Source organism: Falco cherrug, chromosome Z (assembly GCF_023634085.1).
Source record: "Falco cherrug isolate bFalChe1 chromosome Z, bFalChe1.pri, whole genome shotgun sequence".
Classification (NCBI taxonomy): Eukaryota; Metazoa; Chordata; class Aves; order Falconiformes; family Falconidae; genus Falco; species Falco cherrug.
This window is the reverse complement of record NC_073720.1, coordinates 16046219-16071377: the sequence shown is the minus strand read 5'-3', so window position 1 is coordinate 16071377 and position 25159 is coordinate 16046219. Positions and strand designations below refer to the sequence as shown.

The following is a 25159-nucleotide window of genomic DNA, read 5'->3' as shown; positions in this document are numbered from 1 at the left end:
AGACTAGCTGTATAGATCCACCATGAAAATACTGGGTCTACAGTGTGAAACGGTAAACAGTAAGGTGAATTAATGACTTGCTAGGAGATGCAGGGATTTGAAATATTTGTGTCAACATAATATAGCCTTTTGGATAATGCACTTCAAGTTTGGCATAAGTTTAGGCAAAATGGGGGACTGTTGTGTCAGGGAGAGGTCATGGTGATGAGATCTTGAAATGCTAGGGCTCATTGGAACACAGGACTTTGTATCATTGCATGGTTTCCATCTGCCTTTTGCCACCATTTTGCGAACCTACCAGAAGTAACTGTTTCAGGGTAACTGGGAAGAATGCAACCTATGTTTTGAAGGCTGTCAAGCTAAATAATTGATTTTGAAAATCTTGTCTTGCTTTGAATCCAGAAAAATACAAAACAGATTTGGGAAGGACACTAATGAAAAGCAGGCAGATGTGTCTTTGGCCGTAAGTCCATAATTAAGGCTGGTGGGGAATTTGGACTGTTAATATCCTTTGTACAGCTGGACACAGAGCAGACTGCAGATGGGGTGGTCAGTAGAGTAGAAAAGCTGTAATGTCAGCTTCTTGGTATTCTTGGCATGGGCAACCCAGATCACTGGACTCCCTCCTCCTTTCTTGATATGCTATGCATGGCTGTTTCAACTTGGAGTACGGTATGAAGTTTTTCTTAAGATGTTGGAGAATGAAACATGAATACGTAGGACCGTTATAAAAGCTTATATATATATATATATGTATATATATATATAAAAGCTTCTAGCATATGTAGCCAGGTGGAAGACAGAAAAAGAGCTCTACTCTTCCCAGAGTAATGAATTGGGAAACAAGCTGAAGGAGAGGCGGCACAACAATGTGCTGGGGCTTGGGAGTTATGTGATGGTGTGTTCTTGAGCAATTTATGGCCATGTGTGAAGCATTCTTGCTATACTGAGTACCAGTCCCACAAAGGAGAGCTAGAATGGGAGGAAGAAATAGATATGATGGTCTGCTGAGTTCAGAAGGAAAAGCTCCAAATGACAGGATATAAAAATGAGTTCATGCAAGCTATTCATCAAAGTTTAATTTGATACTCCCAAATGACTAGTTCTTAAATATGTTTTCCCATAGGGTACACTTGCTGAACGTATTAGAGCCGGAGGAGCAGGAATCCCAGCATTTTACACCAGTACTGGCTATGGGACACTGGTGCAGGAAGGGGGAGCGCCTATCAAATACAACACTGATGGCACCATTGCCATTGCCAGCCAGCCAAGAGAGGTAAGGTATCTGTTATTAGGAAGCCTTCTGCTTTGAAAACTGAATTTCTTACATATTTCAACATAAACAGTAGTTTAAGCACCTCCTGGCCAAGTTTAACCTTTGTATATTGTAGAAGAATAAAGCTGGGTTAATTAGCATTGATAATATACAGCTGTGGGCTGGCTTCAGGGGCTGCGAGTTGGCCGATGTAGATAAGGTGCAGCTGTGGCTGGTTCTGTTAAGGGGTTGGGCAGCCAAGGAAGAGACAAGAGAGAGAACACATGCCCTGGATGAGGAGAGGCAAGGAGAATGCAGCAGAGGGACTGGCATGAAGAGTATGCTGGTATGTCATGGTAAAAGACCTTATTGCAGCCGGCTAGTTTGGAGAGTGCTGCGACAGTATATTGAATTAATAGGATGTCTGTGGTACCAGACATGTTAGTTTTGCTCCCACTGCTTACTTCTCTCCTCTCTGATGTGTTAGAAAAGTTTTTACAGCTTTAGGGTGACTTAGCATCAAGAACTGGTCCAAGTGAAAAATTGCCTTCCTGAGTTACTCTTTGCTTGACAGTTCTTTGATGAGGTGTGCTGTGTATTCAAAAAAGTCTTGTACCAGGCCAATGTAGTGCACAGTATGGATTGAGAACAACCTCCTATTAGTGAGGCAGGTGCTCTTTAAATACTGTGGTATGGAGGAAGCAGCCCTGCAGCTGTATGTGAAGTTTTAGCATTAGAAGAGATGGAACGTTTTCCTATTAAATAGGGAAGAGCTCAGTTGACAGACTCTCAGGAAATGCATTTACCAACAGTTGAAATGCAATTTAGTCTGAGTATTTGAAATTGCAAAGCAATAAAGAGTGTGGCTTCCAAGAGAGAAAGAAGGGTTTCATACTGAAATTGGATGTAGAATTTGGAGAAGGAAAGAGATTCCTCAGTGCCATAATTTGGAAGAAATGGATGGGGCTAATGCTGTATGTTTCAGTTAAGCTGCAAACTGCTTTAAATTCTTCTTCAAGAACACCTCTGGGGTAAAGGTAATTTCCTGCCGCACCCCCCCCCCCCCCCCCCCCCCGCCATTTTCATGTATTTTATACATGGCTATTTTCAGTATGTAATCATTAACCTAATCCCTTTTTTCCTTGATTTTCTTACTGAATATGTCTCCATGATGTGTTACTGTTTGAAGGAATGTTTTCTTTATTAAATAGCTTATAATACTGTTAAAATTTTTATTCTACTTTTAACATTTGTGGAAAAGTTGCTCTTAGTTTCCTCAGTCTTCTGGGGGGCTAAGAACACGACTAGCATATTTTGATCAAATCCATTCTCCAAACCCTTTTTGAATGTAAGTGTAATTTTATAAAAGCTCAGATCTTTATAGTACCAAGAAAGTGACTTCTGACACACTTGTCATACTTTCTAATCCTCTCAGAAAGTTTAAATAGTTCTCAAGTAGTATTTGTGTATATTCTAATCCTCTACATTGTTAAGAGAAATGCTGTTTAATGTTTCTATGTAGAATTAAAATCCTAGCTGTTTGTCAGAAGCTGTTTGGCTTCAGGCACAGTACCATTTTAAATATTGATTATAAATGCAGGTAAAATCAAATTAAATTCAGCCTGGCAGAAGATGTGATTTGAGTACTCTGTCTCAAATCCACTTCATTTTAGATTTGGGGTTTCTGGTGGTGGGCAGTGATTATAAGTTTTTACAACAGTTCTGCTTTTGGTTAGGTGGTAGATACGCAGGAAGAGGCATGTCTAATTCCAGTAGATGGAGCAGCAGGTATATGGATCTGATTCTTGTTCTGTGTCACTGAACAGAGACACTACAGTAAAACTGGGGTTTACAGCCTTTCCGTGTTTCTCTGTTATTATATGGCTGGGCTGTGGTTTTTCAGATAAAACTTTTTTTGCAGTACAAAAAGAAGACTAAACTATTCTCTCTAGGTGCGAGAGTTTGATGGTCGTCACTTTATTCTGGAGAAGTCAATTACAGGAGATTTTGCTCTTGTGAAGGCCTGGAAGGCTGATCGTGCAGGAAACATAATTTTCAGGTATGACTTGTTTACCAGTGGGAAAAGATTCTTTAATTATTTAGATAATGAAAGAGGAGAATCCTGTCTCCTTGTGATGTCAAAAAAATGTTTGACTGATTTCACTTTCTTTCATATTGCCTTTCCCTACTGTCAAATTATACTGCTATAAAAAACAAAATATAATTACTTTTTCTAATGACTTTTGAGAATTCAAACGTAACTGTGAAGTAAAACATAAATAGTCAAAAATGAGACATAGCAGACCAAAGGCAGTGTGGTGACTGTGAAGAAATGTAGTGACATTCTGTTCGTTTCAATTTTCATGTTAGTTTGCGTCCTTTTCTTTGTGCAATTGAAGGCTGAACCAAAAAGTGCAGTCTCATGTATGTTGGAAGAGAAGGGAGCTGAGTCAGTCTCCTGGCCAGTCAGTAATGGAAAAACTTGATTCTGTCCCCAGAAAAGTGTGTTTAAAGTCACTTTGATCTCAGTGGTGTGAGGAAAGGCATCATAGCAATTTAAGTAGTGAAAAGTCTGGGTGTTGCTGTATTTGTGCTCTGGTTTGTCCTGAACTGAATTAGGAGAGGTTTGAGTATGTTTAAGGTGTAATATTAAATCAAATTGCATGAAAATTAAGAAAGACTTTTTTATTTTACCGAACTCTTGATAGCCTGGTTTTGCCACTGGCAAGACAAGGTGGTTCCTAATTAAAAATTGAACTTCCTTGTGTGCATGTACATGAATTTTATGGCTGCTGATCTGCTTTCCTTAGGCTCTGGGACATGGAATACAGGAAACAGTCTTCCACTTTGGGCTTCTCTTTGTTTGATCTTGAGCCCCTACTGTCTGTGCTTTTACCCCATATCTATCTAGTGATATATACACTCATCTCTGAAAAATTCTTTCATTCTCCACAGGAACACACTAGTTGCGTTCTCCCTTTTCCACCCCCGTTTATGTCCTGTTGGTCTCTATGACCTTCCCTCTCCCTCCTCATCCTTAGTCTTCAAGTCTCCCACTTTCACACAATACAATTGATAGCGGATACTACTGCCATGTGGAGTGGAGACCTAAAAATCTTGGCTCCTTTCAAGTGTAACTGATCAAAGATGGAATCATCATCATCCAGTATCTTATTCCATGTAGACTATTGCTAGCTTAAAAGAATTTGCTCATAATAAGCAGTGACCCATTCTGCTCTCGGATGAGACACAGATTACCTGATGGCCTAGAACAGAGGAACATAGGTGCATCTCGTAGCCTGTGGGAGTCAAAAGAGGAGGAAATGGTAATAGAGTATTACAGCAATGTTTGTGATCTACAGGATGAAAAGGAAAATGTATTTTTGACATTGTGCTACATACTGAGTGTGTATTCACTGCCAGTGGGACCCATCCATACTTTATTATGTGACTTCTATTTGTGTTTGCTGAGTTATACCTAGATAGACATAGGTGCCGTTTGCTCACATCTGCCACTGCTTTCGCTGGTATCTCTGGAGCCAATAGGAATGGAGTAAGTGTCTGCAAACTATTAATCACCGTCAAGCTTAAGAGTCTTTTTAAAATCTAATGTACTTCAGGTAGACTTATTTGGACCATAGGGCAATGTGAGTTTTCTTGTCTAGTCTCATACATGATATTATGCTGTTTTCTTGGGGATTTGGAATGGCATAAGCTCCTTTAGAAAGTAATTTTTTAAACAGGGTTTTCTACGTGATACCTCATGTCCCCTAGCTCTTTTGTTCTATACAGTATGCTGTGGCTGCTTTCCTTCTAGGCATCTTTATGCTGAGTGGACTATTCTGCTGTGTCTGGCCCAGCAGATAATAATTGTTAGGTACAGTGTGCCATTACAAAGACAAATAATCCAAGACCCCCTCAAACAATGAAATAATCCCACCTTGTTCCTGTGCTAGCTGAAAGGATGTGTATATGGGTGTTTTGCTTTGTTAGTCTGGTGCAGGTACAAGTTCTACATAGCAGAACGGTGGGTCTCCAGGTCTTAATGTCCCTTGGAGCTTTGCTCATTAGGGACAACAGCAGGCAGTGCTATTGCTTTTGTGGATGTTCTCCCTCCTTTGGGTCCCCTCCCTTTCCATGTGGTACCATTCTGCTTTGGAGTTCTTCTAGCCCACTAAATACTTCCACTTTACAAACATATAGTTCCACTTTACAAGCAGAGGTGTAGTTTGGTGCTGTTGAAAGTACGCTCTTGACAAAGGAACAGAGATGTTGAAGGAATAATCTGAGTCAGGGCCCCTGCTGTCACAGTCATCAGGTTATTTCTTCATGCTTCAAGTGGTTCTGCAGTACGTAAATTCAGTTAATATTTGAGATGTCCCCTCATATCTGCACCATTAGGTATGCAGTGGATGTCATTCTTTGGTTTAGTCTACTATGAGCTAGTTTGCTATTTTTTGCCTTTAGGAGAAAAGCCATTTTCATGCCTTTGGGTCAGCTTAGGAATCCATCACTGAAACAATGGATTTTTTAGATGTTGCTGAGTCTGGATGTCCAGAAAGCTATCTTAAAATGAAAAGGCCAACTTGGCTAGTTAGTTTCTGGATTTTATACCCCAAAAACTTCAGCATTTTTCTGTGTTAGAAAACAGTGTTTCTGTTTTTTCTTTTTCCAGGTGATTCTTTAGAAATAAGACCTTTGATCTTGTAAAAGGCTGCTGCTTCTGAAACAACTTTACTAACATTCTGAATTGCACAAGCTTTTGTAAATAGGGTCAGAATCAATCCCCTTAACTCTTCTCAATTTGACATTGAAATGTTTTCTTGTAGCTTTTTCTTCTATGTAAAAATAACTTTGTATCAGTTTCATTTACTGGCAGACCAGCCACTATGATCTTGAGCAAGTCTTTGGCTCAGAAAATAATGGCTTGGGATGGAATACTGAATTCTTTGTTTCCACATCTGCCTTCTCCCATTTGGGTCCATTCCCTTGCTGTTTTGATTCAGCTTTTGTAGTGCTCTTTTTCTTCTCATTTTCTACTCCACCTGGTTTAAGATAGGCCTGCCTAAATCAGTGCTAGCTACTATTGTATTCATGCACTAAGAGAAGAATATAAATTCAAGTATCTTTTTTTTTTTTTTTTCCCCAGATGGTTTCCTCTTCTTACACCCTTTTGTGTATACACAGCCACAGAGGGTACACACAGACGAAAGATATTGTCCCTTCTGTAGCCTCCATTAGAGGCTTCAAAGCTGCTGTGTATTACCAATAAAACACGATTTCCCCAAGATACGTGTCTTAGGGTATAGCTTTGATTCTGTAGGTCTCTGCATTAGAAATCCTGTTAAAACTGCACGGTAGTGCCAGGATTTGGTCATTTCAAGTCCCTACCTCCCCAAAGCCATGAGGTGGCAGCAGCATCCCGAAGTTCAGCATGGCTATTGTGCTGGGTAAGGTAATCACAGGAGAGAGAAAGGGTTAGGTGTCGGGAAATAAGGACGGTCAGAAAAAAAAATGCTTTTGCAGAAGGCGAAAGGGGGTTTTGACTTGTTTTAAACTCTAATTTCATGCATTTTGATGATAAAAAATCAAGAATTCTACTTTTAAAAAGAGAAAAATGCTGAGAAGCTATTAGTGGAACCCCAATAAAATATACATATTTTTTCTTAAATGTTGTGCCACACAGTTTTGTTTGCTTTCTGAAAAACACAGAAAGGGGCTCACTCAGGTCACTTGTTTTCCCGTGTGTGCCTATTGGGACCTTGCTGCAGGTCCCAGCACAGTTGAAAATGTTATATGTTACTTTTATTCCCTGACGGTTCTTCTTCCTTGTTACAGAAATACTGCATGGGAATACTTAGAATCAATGCCAGAGTCTTGCAGTGAGTGCCAAAACTGGCATCGTTTTTTTAAATCAAGTGAATTGGATTAAATTTACTACTGTGCAAAGTGCTATCCCAAATCTTAGTCTGAATTATGAAGGTCTGTGTGGGACTTGAGAGGTTGTTAGGCCCTGTGCTTGCTCCCTGTGGAGATTAATTTCATTCGTGCAGTGAAATAATGGGAAGGTGCATTGGACAAAGCCCAGCTTGCTGCTGCTCTTTGTTCTAATAAATGAAGGTATCAGTAGCATATCCACTTTCAGTTAAAGAATGTGCTGATTAAAAGTCAAAAGAGCTGTTGTAAATATTTTCTAATGTAGCGCAAAATGATTTGATTTCATATGCATCTTACACAATTCCATAATACTTTCTCCTCCCTCCTACTTTTTTATTAGTGCTATAGCTATTTGGTGAAAAGATTTGTGATGTTTGTATTACAGAGGTACAGTGTATACAGTAGCTTATCTCTGAAAAGTCTTTCTTCGTACTATTACAGCTTTTAATACTTACTGATTTTCTTTTGCAGGAAAACTGCAAGAAACTTCAACCAACCTATGTGCAAAGCTGCCAGGACAACTGTGGTAGAGGTATGGAATTGAAACATAACAAGCCCTGTACCCGTGGTCAACATACCCCTTTGTTTTACACGGTATTCCAGGGACAGGGTTCTCCATTCCTTGACTCACTAGGGGATTTCATACTAGAGGCTGTGATCTAGCCTGTCTCCTTGGATTACCTACTCCTAACACTATACTGTGTTTTAGTGATTAGTTCGCCATGGTTCCTCAGTTGATTACTGTTCATCTGATCCTGGCCAGGACTTCATATTTGCCGTGATCAGCCTTTGAAGGGAAACATGACAACAGCCTTCCAATTTGTTAATTAAAACAATGTGTTTATGAAAGAAGAAATAGTAGGCTTAGGCTGTGCTTGAGAAGGTTCACCTAAGACCTTATGCAAAACTTCCTGAAAATAATGATAAGTACATAGTAACACAGATTGGGCAAATCATGGAGCCATCATAGTTGCAGTCTCTAAAATCTAATGAATTATGTAAATGCCAGTCCAGAATGGATACAGACATTTAGTTATGCCTTGAGAAAGAGGAGGACTAGATGATCTAGAAGTTTCTTCCACTGTTTTTGTCCTTTTTCCTTGTTGTCTAAAACGGTAATGTTTAAAGTGTGGAGCAGCCTACTCTGGAAATGTATTGGTGACTGGAGAGTTGCTAAGGCATAGCAATATCTAAAAGACAGGCTGCTCTGTTAGATTTTTTTTCATCACTATCTGGTAAGTTGTTTTTTTTTTTAATATGCCTGATAAAAGCTAAATAAAGTTTGACAGTAATATCAAGACAAACCCTTCTATACTATTTCTAGTAAATTCTAAATGGTAGAGGCTTATATTTCTTCAGGGTTTTTGTTTTATTTTGTTTGGTGGTTGTTTGGGGTTTTTTTTGTAAAATCTTAGCTGGAAAATTTACTTGTTCTATAAACATCCCTGGATAATACATTTGGGAACTTGAGTTATTTCTTTTTGTTTTACAGAACTATGGCAAAAAATACCTTAGAATTTGTCATATGACTTACAGTGACAATTCAGCACTAGTACATAAATTTTCAGAGTTGCTTTTCAAGAAAAGTTTTAAATATTTTTCTCTTTAAAAATGAAATAAGGAATCCTTCATCATTCTCTTTCCTTCTAGTTATTGCCCTTCATACTTTATTCAGTCTGGCATTTAGGGTATTTAAGTAGATCAAAGCCTTCCACCTACATTCCATCTCTTTCTCTCTTTCTGCTCTTCTATCCACATGTGATAGGGTAGAATTTTCTTGTCAGTGAGCAGCAATTATGTGACATCCTTCTTGCTATAATTCCACTTAACAGTCTTCAGTAGCTCTGCTTAGAACTGTGTCCACCATGAGTCTTGTTGCATTTTCAATACCATTTAAAAGCTGACAAGCTTTTTTGCTAGATGTCACATTAATATTACTTTGAAAATCTATTTTTTATGAACAAATTAATGGGTGAAGAGGCACAACCAGAGATCTAGGACAGATAAATATTTTGAGCCAAATGCAATGCCTGATTGGCTTAACTTTTAAGTGTCTTTCTTCCAAAGTGGAATTCAGAATGTTGTGTTTGGATTTAAAGAGTTCAAACTCAGGGAATCGGAAGGAGATATCTCAATATGGCATCTAGTACATCCTCAGTACTGACCATTATCAGACTGCAGCTGTCTAGAGCTAATCACTAGGGAACCTGAGGCAACTGAAAAGTTTTGCCTGACTCCTTAGCACTGTTCAAGGTTGAAGGGTGAAATTCTCAAACCCACTTACAGGGAGAAGAAAAACGTTTGTCCTGGCAGCAGGGATTTCTGAATTCTGGTATCTGTTCCCAGCTCTGTTTCAGTTTTTCACCCACTGACCATTCAGCTTAAGCAGACAGTCCTAGAAGCAGAGATTTGAAGCCATCTCTGTTCCTTTCCATCAAACTAGCTACAGGTCAGACCTGCCTTCAGGGTCATGCATTGATTAATTAGGATTTGAAGGACTGTAGTTTCTCAGTCTGGTGTTCCCATCCTGATTTTGAATGTGTAGCTTTGTACCTGTTATGCAGCCAGACTTAGGCTGCTGCCATTTGCTTGTCTAGCACAAAGCACCAAGCTGAGGCAGGTAACTAGGAAAAATCAGACGCATATTCCTCTGTTTCTGATTTTTGAGTTGCTGAAATTTTACCTTTAAAATGAATGCTATAAATACAGAGAAAAAGAACTGGTTTTCCTTGTAGCTACTCTGATGAGGTTTTTATTTCCTTTTTTTTCTTATTTGTGTGCATCTAGTTTTATCCAGTCTTTTAGAAGCAATCTTTTTTTAGGAACAGAGCTTCATTTATTAAACTTTATGTTAGAAGAATGGGTACTAGGCTGCTCACTTATGTCACTGTTAAGCTCAGTAAGTACATTCAATAACAGAATAACTTGAATTTGGATAGATAGATTTAATCAGAAAGTTATCCTGCCTTGGTGCAAACAAGAGATGGAAACCCCATCCTTCAGTTTTCTCTTGTTCTGGTGGTTAATCACCCTTACTGGTATAAATATGTTTTTTTACTGTAATTAGTTTGGCTTTAGGTTCTATCCAGTGCTTTTACTCTCTTCTGCTAGATTAAAACCTTTCTGAAGCTGGTATTTCCTTCCCAATGAGTGACTCTTCAGTGCTATTGATATGATGAACAGATTGAAGTCTTAGTGATTCTAGCTGTAAACAGTTTTCTTCAGCTCTCCTCTCCTTTTTATGTCCATCTCCTCTCTCTTTTTACTGACACTTTAAAAATGTGACTAACTGGAGTGTTGTTCAACACTAACACTGCCACCACTAGTGTCACATGAAGAGTTAGAGTTAGTCTTTGGTCCTCCTGCTTCCTTGTTTGCATACTTGTACTCTTTGCTGACCATTATATGGGCGGTCATACAGCATTAACTGCTTAAATCTTGTTGATCCGTTTCTGGCATACTTCAAGGAAAGTGTATTCAGTGTTTTCCAACATGCATTCTGTAAGTATGGCAGGTATATCTTGATCACAGATATCTAACCCTGTGTTTTGTTAGGAAACTTGTTATGTTTGAATAGACCTGGTTTATCTGTTGTATCTGGTAACTGCCGCTTTTTTCTTAGGATGTTATTATTTCACCATTCTTTCCTCAGATTTATTTTAGTTTTTGGTTGTTGATAAAAATACGTAATGGCACTTGGCATAGTAAGATCCATAACAAGGGAAATATAAACTGCTGGAAATCCAATCTCAAGGTGTCTGTGAATTTGGTGAAAGTGGGAAGTGCACTGGTAATCAGCTGCATTTGTTAACCTGTCCTTCTAAGTTAACCTGGGGTGCTGTGAAATCTCCTGACATGCATACACAGTAAAGGACACTTTTTTTTTTTTTCTCTCTTTAATGTATTAAAGCTGCTGTTCTCTAGTTTACATCAGTGTGACATTTTACATTCTTAGCTGAAGTATGGACAGGCAATTTTTGTAACAACTCACGAGGTGGAAGAACTTGGCAGAATTCTGGATGTGGAGGATAAACGTAGAGACACCCCCCCCCGCGCCCCCCCCCGACACCTAGCAAACTGATAGCTACTGCTTGCTTAAAAACTCTCCTGTGTTGTGAGGAGCAAGGCTGGCTGTGCGTTAGAGAGGCTTCTGAAGGAGGAAGTAGAAGTCAGGCTGTACCGTTACCAGTTAGCTCTGGCACACAGTGGAGTTACATTGGTTTTTAAAATTCCCCTAGAACAAACTTCAGATTGAAGTACCTGACCCTCAGCCATGTTTATTTTGATGAGGCAAATGGTCAGAGGTAGCATTCAGTACCCTCTTTGGGATCAGAAATACATTGATTGTAAACTCCTAATGAAATGCAAGTGGTGTTTGCTGACCTGCACAACTATTTTGAACTGTTACATGCATTTCTTCTGTTTATGTAAGAGATAGGTAGTAGAACCTGTTAACATTCTTGATAATAAGGATGTGTGATGATGCACAAATCTGTAAAGATGTAAAAATGGTCTGTAAAGATCCAACTGTGCTTAGTCCAGTGGAATTTCTACTTTAATGTAAAGATGATCAGTATTAATTGTCAAAAAGAAATTTTCAACTGAATCATGATTCCTGTTACTTGTAAGGTAACATTTGCAGAGAAAAATGTTAAATAATCCAGTATCGGCAGCATTAGTTAGTTTGGCTTTATTGATACAAGAAAGCAAAATGATACAGGAGTTTAATTGTTTTTTAGTTTTTCTACAGTGTAGCATTTTAAAGTTCTCTGTTCATCTGCTTCTGCAAGATGAAGTGAGGAGTTAAGTACGTAGTCAGAGCTGTAGCTTTGTTTGGACCTGAGCCTGAGGCTTTCAGTTGATTTTCAGATCTATAAACACTCTTCTGCTCCTGTTGCAGAGATGGGAAAATCAGGAAATCAGCTGATCTAAGAGGAGGTGGTCACAAGTTATATACGAGCACTAGCCCTTATAAAGGTGCAGGGGAATGGCTTGGCACGTGAAGGAACTTGAGGGGTTGTGTGGTTTTACATACATGGTAACGTTTCCAGCACTGTTGAATGAGGGACATGTTTGCTGAATTCAGCAGGTGGCACTGCTGGCAGGCTGCTCGACAGACCCTTCAAATTGCGTGGTGGGAAATGAAATGTGTAGCAGCTCAGAGTTACGGCCAGGAGGCCACCTGGATGTGTGCCCAGACTGCTACGGCGAGGGCTGTGGTGTTAGAATGCTTCCTAAGATGTGCATCTTCCTGCAGAGGTTCCTGTGAGCCCCACCAGGAGGCCCAGCTTTTGGTGATGAAGCCTCTTTTTCGAGGCAACCCAAAGCCAAAGGAAAAAAACATGCTGTAACCTCGGTGGGTGTGGGTGTCATCACAGCACGGGAGAGATGAAGGGTGATACAGGCTTGGGTTCTTGCTCTCTGCCACAGAGGAATACATAAACATCCACAACAGCTGCAAACATCCCTAAGCTGTTGTCTGTTTTCTTGCCATAGTTATTCTTTGCTGTGAAACCTACTGAATACTTGGCCCTGGTGAAGTGGTTTGAGATCTCAGCCATCATATAAGTGTTTGGTATTGGTAATAGTAATATGTTTAGAAATATTTATTGACTGGTGGTTTGAATATCCAGTTTGAATAATTTTCTTGTCCCAGACTGCAGAGGATGGCTAAATATATCTCCCTGTGTAAACAGCATTTCCACCTCAAATAATATCAGAGGAGGAAAAAAAAAGTGTACTTCCTCATAAAAATGCATTAAATAAAAATCATTAAACCCTGCATTTTATCTCTGGTTGCCTGGTAACAACACAGCACGTCAGTGAGTGCCATTATCTCAGGTACAATGAACTGCGCTGCACTAAGGGACAGAAGCAGACTGAAATAAGCTGTTTGTATCCCGTTATCTGTGCTAAATCATGGCATTGTGTTTTATTGACGAAACTGGAAAATGCACCTTTTTCTTGCTGTGTATTCCCGCAAGTGCTTTAATGACACCAAAACCTTCCTCAGATGCTTAGCTTTGTTCTGATGAATTCTTCAAGGTTTTTGCACAGTGACAGTTTACGCTAATAAAGCCTGTAAGTACTATTTTAAAGTAGGAGAAGAATCTTAAAGAACCTTTTCCCTTACCTGGATCCCTCAGCCATGGAACTCGAAACTGAACCCTGCTACAGGAAGGAGTTCTGGATTTGGGGTGAGCGCAGACCAAAGTCTGTGTTTTTGGGAAACCACAGATCAGGATTTGAGGCCAGAAAGGATACAGAATTGAGGTCCAATGTGCAAGTGCTGTAACCACTGAGTTGTTCTGTTGCTATAGCCTTTTTCAATATTGTTTAATTGCTCAGTGATGATTCTGTGTGCACTTAAGGGGATGATTGCTGAGGGGGTGTCCCAGGCATCTGCAGCTGGGGAGTGTTTTGTTTGAAAATCCCATTTGGCACAGGGTGGACATTTAAGCTGCTTAGTCCTGTCACCTTACCAGCAGCTTCTGGCACAAGTGACAGTAGAATTCAAGTTGCCATAATATATTAATATAATACATAAGAAATATATACCTGAGATACAAAAATATATATAATTAGTGTAAGTATGGAGGTCTTTGCATCTAAAACATCTAGGTGGCTAGTCAGGGCTTTTGACTGCATGACTGGATTTGCATGTCTAGGTTTTGGCTAAATCCTCAATCAGAGATGCTTGTGGATTAGAATTTAGATAACTCATTTATAGTGTATAGACATTACAGTATCCTTTCACAAAGGAACATTAGCTGGAACATTTGAGTGAATGCTTGTGGGAGAGTAACTATGAAATGCAAGCTTGTGGTCCTTAGAAAGCATAGAAGGGAAAATATCAAATTATTAGGAATTCTTCTTAGGAAGACTGATTTTGTGAGCTTCAAGACTTGGTATATGAAGGTTTCTGGGAGGTATAGCTAGGAAGAAATGAAGTTAGGGAAATACTATGTTGAGAGCTTCTCTGGCATGGAGAAAGCATTGGAAAAACAGTAGGAGCTTGACCATGATCACAACCATTGCCATGTCAAACACAGAAAATAAAAACGACAGAAAGTGATACCAAGATCAGATGTCTGACGCTAAGCATTACAAACCCCAAACAAACAAGAAAAGCTTAAGCACGTAGGAGCAAACTCAGAAATCTGCAGCCCAGTATAAAATAAAGAAAGCTTGGAAGTAGCAAGAAATCTTTCTAAGAGTACATACATAGTGGGCCAGGAGACAAAGAACGTTGATACTTCACTGCTCAATGAGGAAAGTAAAACTACCAATGCAGAGTACAAAAAAGGCTAAAGTGTTTAATGCCTTTTCTGCTTCAGAATCCAGCAATGATAAAAGGCAGTTTGGTGGCTGTTATGATGCCAGTCATAGAAGGCTGAGGAACAAGTGAGAGAAAGATTGGAATTGAAATCCAGGGGCTGCTACTACCGATTTGGAAAACCAGCTCCTAGACATGTTTGCATGCCATTGCCACAGTAATTTTAGTTTGCCAAAATGAAGCCTACCCTCAGGTGCCTGAACGCTGTTTTGTGGTTTTTATTTCCCTTCCTTGTATTTGGTTCCTTGCTCTGTGTGTGCATGTGTTTATTAAAAGAACAGAAAACCAAAGCATTTTTACAGCTGTTATGCAAACCACCTTAGGATTTGAGAAGCCCTGGAATAGGCAGAGCTAGAAGGGAGTTCATAAAGTAGTAGTTCTTACATTTACTTAACATGCTTCTGATTTTCATGGGAATAAACTTCTTTAATAGTTAATTTATCTACCAGGGGTGGTGTTTTGTTTTGTTTTTTCCTACAGTTGCTTTTATTTTATATATAACCTAATTATGTGGATTTGGACTTAGCACTTCAGAATTAGCTGGATTAGTGAACATTAAGTGGTTACAATTCATAGCAGATCAAATTTTTGCTGACTGCTGTTCAGATGGTTTTATCTACACACAACATTGTGCTACAAGATTTGAACTTTTTTTTTATGTCTTCTATGTTTTATTCCTTTCTAAATTGATACTTTATTGAATGAGTATCATAAGCTTTCTCAGCTTTCAGCTTTGGAAGTTCATTGCAGATGTAAACACAATCTTTAATGAAAAAAAATCCTTTTATTCTTTTCACATAAATTAAGAATAAATATGACATTCAAAAAGAACAAACTAAAGCAAGTCCATGGCTGATCAGTAGATACTGCAGATTGCCAGGAAGTCAGTGTGCTGGGGAAACCGATGGAAAGCCTCTTTTTGCTCCTGAAGATATTTTTTTTTTTTCATAATAATTTGTAGAAAGCCAGATGTAGTGTGCATTTGAAGTATATTTAATTAACAGTACTCGTGTCCTATATCATGAGAAATTGAAAATTAATAGGATTTAAAATACTACATATTTAACTTTTCTTTGCATGTATGATAAATTAATGACAATTCTTATGCCCTGCTTTGTATGTAAGATGCATTAATCAGTCAGTGATTTATCAGTCTTTGCTTTTTAAATCATACATGATTATAGAACTGAAAGGATTGTGCAGAGAGTTTTAGACATGAGTCAAGGAATTTATATACATACATACTTTTATTTATGTATCTGAAAGCAATAATTTGTTTTCTGTGCTATTAACATCTGTGATGGAGATTTCCAGTACAAAAGAAGAAAGATTTGACATTCAAATTGAAAATCTTACAAATAGTTTACAATGTGAGTAATTGCCTACTGATGTGAGCAGATGCATTTTTTCAGGTGGTCAAAATATTGAGATTTGGAAAGCTGCAGCCTTGTAACTTGCTACAGTGAGAATTTTGGAGTAATTGTGTGAATGAGTAACTCAGGTTTTAGTCTTCTCCTGCAACATTCTTCCCTGCAAATGCTATAGAACATAATTATTCAGTGAAGAATGTGAGGATTTAAGGAGAAGGACTGAGATACCAAGACTGTCTTGACTTCAAATCATGCTGATTTTTCAGGCTGCAGAAGACAGTAGAAGAATGGATGAGGACTGCAGATGAATTTTATTTTTCTGTGTCCCAAATAGCGCCCTGGTGTACATTTGAAAGTCACTTGGTATTCAGTTTTTTTCCAAAACTGTGTTAAATTGCTTTATAGAAAATTTGCAGTCATAAAGTCCAGTGTGCGGAAATGCACTCCCATTGATATGCCCATGACTTAAATAATAAGTGCCTTTGTTTGCCACTTGTGATTAAGCTGGAGAAAGCAATAGCTAAACAGATCTTAAAATAAGTGATGTGATTTTAAACAGTTGGGGTTTTTTTATTCTAGAAAAGCAGGCACATGTCTCTTTTTGTTGTTAACCTTTGGAATAGGTCAAATGTATTGTATTATTTTTGGCGTTTTATGTTAAAGTAAGCAGGGAAAAGCAAAGAGGGGAGCTGGGCTGTATTCCTGATCAAAACGGGGGAGGTATGTAGCCAGCTGGCAGTGTAAGCAGTGTGGTAAGGAGATTTGTGCCCCCCAAGCTCTGAAAATGCTGAATTTCTCAAACACTGAGCATCAAGAGCTGCAAAGGAAGGTGCAAACACACCTAGCAATTAGTTTGAGTAAACTAAACTTCTCAATAAAATCAGTTTTAGGTTCAATTTTTTTTCCCACAGTACCTTCAAAATAGACACTTGCATTTTTATGCCAGAATTTTTGCCTATTTGAGTTCCAGGCTGATGGAAGTTATACTGATGTCTCACAGTTCTACCTTGTTCTTTTGAGTGAATTAGGTGAGTTCTTATGCACCTTCATTTCTGTTGCTTTATGCTGTTCAGTATTTCTGTTTGGGTTTTTCTTTTTTTAATTGTTCATTTTGGAAAGCCTCGTAGCTTTTGTAATGTCTTGGGATGAGACCAGCTGAGAAGCAGGCTTTCTGGCTTGGACAGCAGCACATTCTTGATCCCGTGGTGTTTAGTTACCTCCTGTAAGGCAGGCGCTTTGTGTTTGCCTTTGCCAGCAGCAATTAGAAAAGACTCCTGACCCCACCATGCACACTGAAGAAGACTATCCCTTCATTTTCATGAGGTATGTGTGTACTCAGTTTCTCCTGGTGTTCATACATTGAGAAAAGTTATTTTTAAATTTTTTTTACATTTTACATTTACATATTTTTACAAAGTCTTAGATTTTACAGAAATGCGGTGGTAGATGTGTTTCATTCCTTCAAAATTAGAACTAATTTGGGATTTTAAGAAACTCTAGATTTAAGGCACTAAATTGAGCCGTCATGCAAGTAGAAATGAATTGCTGTTTGTGATGGATTCCAGCACGGTTAAACATATGCTAACCAAATGTACCCAATCTAGACATCTACCAGGAGGCTTATGGGAAAGCAGAGAACCAGATTAGTTATATGATGTTGGCAACCCAACCACCCATCTCAAGACATCATCTAGACTTTGAGACATAAGAACAAAAATTGCTAAATGAATGTGAAGGTTTCTGAGAATGCTGAATTTTTCTTTCAGCAATTCAGAAGAATCAGAGATGGCAAAGAAACATATCATTCATGATCTCTATTTTGAGGGGAGTGGGGAGGAAATGGTTAAAACCCCAAACAGTTTATAAAACAACTGTTCAAATAAGTTGTGTAAGTGTTCTCTTGGGAATTTTAAGCCAATTGATATTGGCTTGATGTACTTCAGTGTTCATTCCTCCTGATAATAAATACAGAGACAGAATAGAAAACTTGGTATGATCAGGAGATTAGAGGTCTAGAGGGAAAGAAATTAGAATTTTCTCGCTAGGCTATGGTAAGCAAAAACTTATTTTTATGGCGTGAAGGACTGATTGAACATGTTTCTGACAGCTTCAATATCAAATAATATTTTTGGTTCTGTGAAGCACTTCATTCTTGCTTTTTATTTCCGTATATGTCTAGTGCTCTCCTTTGCAAGTAGCTTTGAGGAAGATAATGATTAAATGTAATAAAGTTTTGTATTTTCTTAAAGTTTGTAACTTACAGTATCTTGATACCGACATTCTTGTGGTTTCTGATTAATCTTTTGAAAGTGTCTAAGCTGAATGACATACTACCATCAGTTGTTCTTTCTTCCAGTCCTTCCCTTGAAAAATACTCTGACTGCCTTCTTCCTTAATACTTTGAAAAAGTTTTATTAATCTTGAATATTTGGGAGTTTTGGGATATCACCTATGGTTTTGAAAGTGAAATGGACCACACTGATCCCTCATTGAGAAATAAACTGGTAGCACCTAAAGTAGTCTTCAGAAATGTTTGTGAACTACTACTGTCTATAATGAACATCTGAATAAGGAGGGTAACTAGTACATGTGTGCATATAAAGTGTCATTTTGAGATGATGTGTCTTTTTGTTGCCTTCATTGACATACATGCAGGGTTTCTTTTTCTTACCAGAGAGAACCAGCAACATAATTTGTTACAAAATAGCTGCTAATGTATTGTTTTATCCTAATGACCTTCCTGTATGTCTCCTGCTTACCATTCTCTGGCCTGATCCTTAGAGGTATTCCTTGAATTTGAGGGTGGATTAATTGGATTTACATAGTCTGGAAAATACGAAGAATGGTGCAATTAAATTGCTGATTGTTTTTGTTTTTTAAATTAATTATTTTTCTTTACTTTTCTACCTCTCCCTTCAGTACTTAAAATTCCTCTTTGCTCATTTTTGAAAGTAAAGCTTAAATTTATCTCCTGACCTTTAAGTTACATTTCTTTGAATGTGTAGGAGATGAGATCTCTTCCAATGTCTTTTTATTTGTCATTTCTCTGATATGAGTAAGAAAATAAAATATTTTTTTTGAGAATAAAGCTGATTTTTTTTTTTTTTAGGTTTCAATAATTCCTGGTAATGTGTGAGTAATTTTAATAAAAAATGTCAGTTATTTATTTACACCTTCTAATCAGTTAAAAATCTTTCAATCGAATGTATTTTGAAAAAAAGCAATGAAGTACAGGAATAATGTATTTGAAGCAATGTTTTGATGGCAAAAATGTTAAATATATAATTTCAGTAGAGTTAATATTGGTAGCAGCTGTTCTGTTCTGAAGTGGAAGGATTTGGGATGTGGCTAGTTACCTTATTCAGCAGAGCTACGCTTTACAGGTTAAGCAGGTTCTTCTGCCACTAGCACCTCTTAACAAATGAAGATTATGTTCCCAGATTGTGAGGGTTTTGTTTGTTTTCTTCTGACTACTTTCCTATTATTTTAATTATTTGATTGAAATATAATTTCATAATTTAATAAAAAACATTTTCCAAAATTGCCTTTTCCAGATCTGAGAAGGCAATTTTATGTGTATTGCATGTGGATGGTTAAGTTTCATTTTTTAAGAACTTAGGTACTGAATACAAATTGGATACTTTATAATTAAAAGGTAAGAGCATAATTATGTTTCCATTTTTGTTGTCACTACTATCGTCCAGTTGAGTGTAAAAAATAAGCACTGAGGACTATGTAATCACTCATTTTATGAAGAAAGCACAAGTCACAAAACATGATCACAACCAGCATGACTTCGTTGATGACTTATATCAAAACAACCAGTTTTAAGAAGGCTTTAGGAAGGAATCACTCCTTAGGTTTGCCTGCAGCAGGAGGCTGGGTTGGTTGGTAATACTGGAACTGGTAGATTGCTGGATCTTAATCTCTCATGCTTTTAATTCAGGCAATTTTACAGTAGAAAAATAGTGTAAAATGGAAATTAATTAAGGATGCAAGGAAATAGCTATCATGTTATCATTTCTGCTTCTTGACGCATACAGAATTATATAGATCTACTTGTGCAAATCATCGAACAAGCAGTTCCATCAATTTAATGGAGTAACTTCAGTAACCAGTAATAGTTAGCAGACTTTGCTTTTTTCTTCATTATCTACTTTGCAAACATCTTGAGGAAGACCCTGCATGCTTCAGTTAATAATTGCAGAAAACATTTTTACAGTAGATATTTATAGGCACAGTTGATAGCAGGCATTTATTGTTGAAGTAGCTACTTTTTTATAAAATCCTTCTATTGTAATTTAAGTGAGTCTGCATAAGTGAATTTTTATTTTGGGTAGAACTGACCAGTTACAAGAAGAAAAAATAAAGGAAAATACATTGGTTTGAGAGTGTTATTTTTTTAGGTTTATTCTTTTGATAAATTTCAATATCTTCTGACTTTGAGCATGTTCCTGGAACTTAAGCATATCATCTATCCTGGCTGTGTTAAAATGAGACTAGCTTCAAAATTTCTGAAGTGTAGATCTATGTATATGCTAGAACTTTTTCAGAGGCTGGTTAAATTTTTCATATTCTTTCATGTATGCACACAGCTTTACATATAGATAGCTTTTGTAGTTAAGTGTGCTTCCTCTTTTTTTGCAGTTATCTCAGAACTGCTATGCATGAGTACCTGAAGCAGGTGATTTAGTGCAGTCTTTTCTTTGCTGTCAGCAGCACAGCGTGGAGGGAGATGTTGAATGCAAGGAATGGAAAGCCTCAGTTGGAGGAAACAGGCAGCAAGTGCATAGAAATGTGAGAGCAGAGATAAAGCCTGAGGCAACCAGAAATGGAGGTAATTGAGGAGATTTAGAACAGAGAAAACAAAGGTGAAATGAGTGTAATCTAGCAGGGGCTCCTAATTTATGAGGATCTGTAGCCACGTGACAGAAAACCTGGAGACAAACCTAGGAGATTTATGTCAGCTTTGCTTCCCTAAGGATCAGATATGACGTACTGGCAACACACCTCACTGTCCATAGGATTTTCATTCTTATGGAACTGGCAAATAAAGAACAGCTGTGTCCTGTTCCTATGTTGTAAAGAGAAGGAAGCACACAGTGAAATTACAAGAGATAAAGAGAAATGTTTTTCATATGAGTTGAATTGTAGAAATACAATGATAGTCTTTAGGTCCCAAGAAAACTATTAGACAAGTCCATGGTCCATCAGAAGCTATGAAGCAAAGTTGCCTATGTCCAGCCTCTGACTGAGGACATCCTTAAACTGCACATTGCTAGAAGCTGGGAGAATAGAAGCAGGAGCACCACGCTCTTTTAAGCTCTTGTTCTTTGCCATGAAGAAGGGTTACTGGACTAAATGGACCTTTAATGTGACCCAGGTTAATCTCATTAGACTAAAGGTACTCTAATAAATCTGAACTTTACAGACGTTTACTGTTCCCCTGCCCCTCAGTATGCTTATGAAGACATTAATTCTAAGTCTGATGTGAGCATAACGTGACAATTACTGACCAAGATGTGCCTTTATGAGACTACTTGGTAGCTGTTAGCTTCTAAAAGTTGTAAATGTCCCTTTTTCAGGGTGACTATCAACTGACTGTCCTTTCATTACAATAGGAGTTTGGCAGGAGTAGAAATTTCATAGTCTGGCTGATTTTAGAGTAAAAAAACCCTCTGTATCATCTCCCTGAATGCAGGCAGAACTAAGTAAATATTAACTTACTTTGTTCTTTTCCATAGCCCAGTAAGTTTGAGTAGTGTCTTCTTAATTTTCAATGACCTGTTTTCAGAGTGTATTCCACTGTTTTACAGTATCAAAGCTCTTTGTAAAATTTGGTCTAAACAATTAAAATTAAGACTGACTTCTTTTTCTTGTCTGTCATTAACGATGGGGAATGGTTGATAACAGTTTCTGTGATCTTGAGTGAAGACACAATTTTTATTCATAACCTTTACTGTGGTTTTTAATTTTTTAGATTTTTTTATGTTTTTATAAATGTTACAATGAATTTTACAGTGATATCCTGAATATTCCAGTAGTAAACTGTAGAAGTACACTAATGAGTTTGTCTTGAGCATCTAAAGGGCTAGATTTTATTTCATTTTTCTGTTGTTTTGGTCAGTTGACCATTTTTAATATTTTATTCTACTTATGTTCTGCTGGATATTTTTATCATTTCAGTTTGAAGAACTGAAGTATACTAGAATAATTAAGATAGTGATAGAGAGATTTAATAAAGCCAGTGTAAAACTACTTAAAAATGCATAGGTTTTGTTAAGCTCTCTCTCTCCCCCCCAGTCTCCTTTTTTCTCTTTCACCCACCCACCCATGCAAATTTTGGATTTTTTTTCCCCATAATAAGGAATTATATTGTCATTTCTGGTTATAGCGCAGTTTTATGAAAACTGAGATTTAAAACTAAAACAGCTGAAAACACATATCATAAGGGACCTAATTAAGCTGCAGAAAAAGGTTACAAGGTGCATACTCAAAGGAAAGGCCTTTTTATTTTCAAGTGTTTTGGCAGGAATAGTTTTGTCATTGTAATGTTCTTGCCAATTTTTGATCAAAACCCAGAGTACTTTATTTTTCTTACTGGAAGTCTATAACCTTCCAGGTTCCCTTTCTCTCTCTGGAAGCCTTCAGAAATTCTGAGATAAAACTCTAGAAGAGTAGCTGAATTTCAAAAATAGCAAAAATAAATCAAACTTAAGAAGGGAAAAGTAGATGTAAATTACAGAAGGAAATGAAACAAATGACCATTGATTCTATGAGTGCTGATACCAAAAGGAACAGCAGAAGGCTCTTGTGAATCATAGCAGGGAACAGCTTTCGTGTTCTGGGTTTATCTTGCAGATAAAGCAGTATTCAGAAATGATTGAATTTATTCATTCTGCTCCCATTGTCAGCAGACAAGATTTGCAAGAACTTTTATACCCAGGAGGAAAACCAATACTGTGAAACTCTTGAAACAATGAAAGAATTTCTTGAATCATGCATCAGACCCTTCCTAGAAGAGGGAACTCGGCCCATATGGTCTCTTGAAGTTACTCTTTAGCTTTACCTGTGTAGCAAAGATGTAAACATTTTCTATCTTCTAGCACATTGATGAAGTTAAGATTTAAAATGAACAGGTGATCGAGGCAATCTAAATGGTACCAGAATATTTTGATTTGCTGATTTAGAAAAGTGCAGGAGGTGGTCTGCCCTGATTAGTTCCCTCTTTACGCTTTGCCAGACTTTAAGTCTCTTGGGTGGGATGTCATACAATGATTTTTTATGTTTAGCGAGATTCTTCTGTACATGACAAAATAAGCCTGAGGCAAGTTAAGTAGAGAGAAGAAAGAACATAAGGATAGAGAAGATGGACAGCAGAACAGGAAGAAAACTCGCACAGATCCTTTTAATTATTAATATGAATGCTGTCCTGTATGTCTCATTGAGGCTTAGGCTGTGAATGTGTTACAGAAAAGACTGATAAAAGAATATGAAACCTGAAAGGGAAGTGAATATGCCCCGCTATGGAACTATTTATTTTTGCATTATCGTTCTTATCTACAAAGATCCTTGGGTTATGTCTTGCAGTGATCACAGAAAGTTAAGTTGATGATTAGTCATCAGATTTCCTAGTTTCACGCTTGCCGGCCCACCTTCATCTGCGGTATCAGTGCTGGCAATACTGATGGAGGCTGCTGGCAGCCCATCTACAGTATCTCAGCTGGAGTATCATCTAGTTCCCTGTAGCAGAGTTGGGAGAGAGAGTTGGAGCAATTGGATGACATTTGTACTTCCCCTGTGTGAATTCTTTCTTTTTCTTATAAACGTGCTGATTAATTTCACTTGCAGAATTAGATTGTATGTATTCGTGCAGACATTACATGCAAATTTTTCATCCCTTCTCAAAAATCCATTTTATTGCTACACAGATATTTTAATATTTCATTTTAATTACACTTGATGCTTATTAACATAATGGTAGAACATGGAAATTGCGGAACATAAGTAAGAATAGCAGGGGGCTGCCTGTGAACACAAAGCTTGTATTCTGTTTGTGTGGCAAGGTTTTGGTAGCAAGGGACTGCAGGGGCAGCTTCTGTGAGAAGCTGCTAGAAGTTTCCCCTATGCCTGATAGAGCCCATGCCAACTGGCTCCAGGATGGACCCACCACAGGCCAGGGCCCATCAGTGGTGATGGTAGTGCGTCTGGGATAGCGTATTTAAGAAGGGGGATACACAGGAAAAGTGCAACAAATTGCAGCAAAAGAGAGGAGTGACAGTATAGGAGAATAACAACTCTGCAGGCACCAAGATCAATGCAGAAGGCGTAGGAGGAGCTGCTCTGGGTGCCAGAGCACAGATTCTCCTGCAGCCCGTGGTGAGGCAGGCTGTCCCCCAGCAGCCCGTGGAGGTTAAGGGGGAGCACATATCTACCTGCAGCCCGTGGAGGAGCCCACACCGAAGCAGGGAGGTGTGTGAAGGAGGCTGTGACCACATGGGCAGCCTGTGCTGGGAAAGGCTTCTGGCAGGACTTGTGGGGAGAGGAGCCCAGGCTGCTCCTGAAGGACTGCACACCGTGGAAGGGACCCATGCTGGAGCAGTTTATGAACAGCTGCTGCAGCCTGTGGGAAGGACTCACGCTGGAGAAGCTCATGGAGATCTGTCTCCCATGGGAGGGGCCCCAGGCTGGAGCAGGGGCAGAGTGTGAGGAGGAAGGCGCAGCAGAGACAACATGTGATGAACTGACCGCAACCCCTGTTCCCCATCCTCCTGTGCTTCTCAGGGGGAGGAGGTAGAGAAATGTAGTGTGAAGTTGAGCCTGGGAAGAAGGGAGCCATGGGGGGGAAGGCATTTTTTTAAGTTTTGGGTTTTGTTCTCATTATCCTACTCTAATTTGAATGGTAATAAATGAAACTAATTTCCCCACATCGAGTCCGTGACAGTAGTTGATGAGTGATCTCTCCCTGTCCTATTCTCGACCCATAAGCTTTTTGTTATGTTTTCTCTCCCCTGCCCTGCTGAGGAGGGGGGAGTGATAAAGCAGCTTTGGTGGGCACCTGGTGTTCAGCCAGCATCAGACTACCCACAGTTCCAGTCTGCAGGGACCCTTAGGCTCATTTGAAATCTGTAGGACAAAATACATTTTATCTGTGTTATGTTAATTTAGGATAGTACATTGAAATAATAAATAATTATTTTGGTGGTTCTTGTAGAAAAAAGCAATCATGCTGACTGCTGTTTACAAAGACACAAAATACTA

At 38.4% G+C, this 25159-nt stretch overlaps 1 protein-coding gene across 1 annotated transcript in view; it reads left to right on the top strand.

The window, feature by feature from the left end:
- The window catches only part of OXCT1 (3-oxoacid CoA-transferase 1), an 86136-nt gene that overhangs the window by 18530 nt on the left and 42447 nt on the right, over nucleotides 1–25159 (top strand). The window contains exons 5-7 of the mRNA XM_055699092.1: nucleotides 1127–1276; nucleotides 3208–3314; nucleotides 7664–7724. Coding sequence (XP_055555067.1) covers nucleotides 1127–1276; nucleotides 3208–3314; nucleotides 7664–7724 — 318 coding nt within the window. The remainder of the gene's footprint in view (nucleotides 1–1126; nucleotides 1277–3207; nucleotides 3315–7663; nucleotides 7725–25159) is intronic.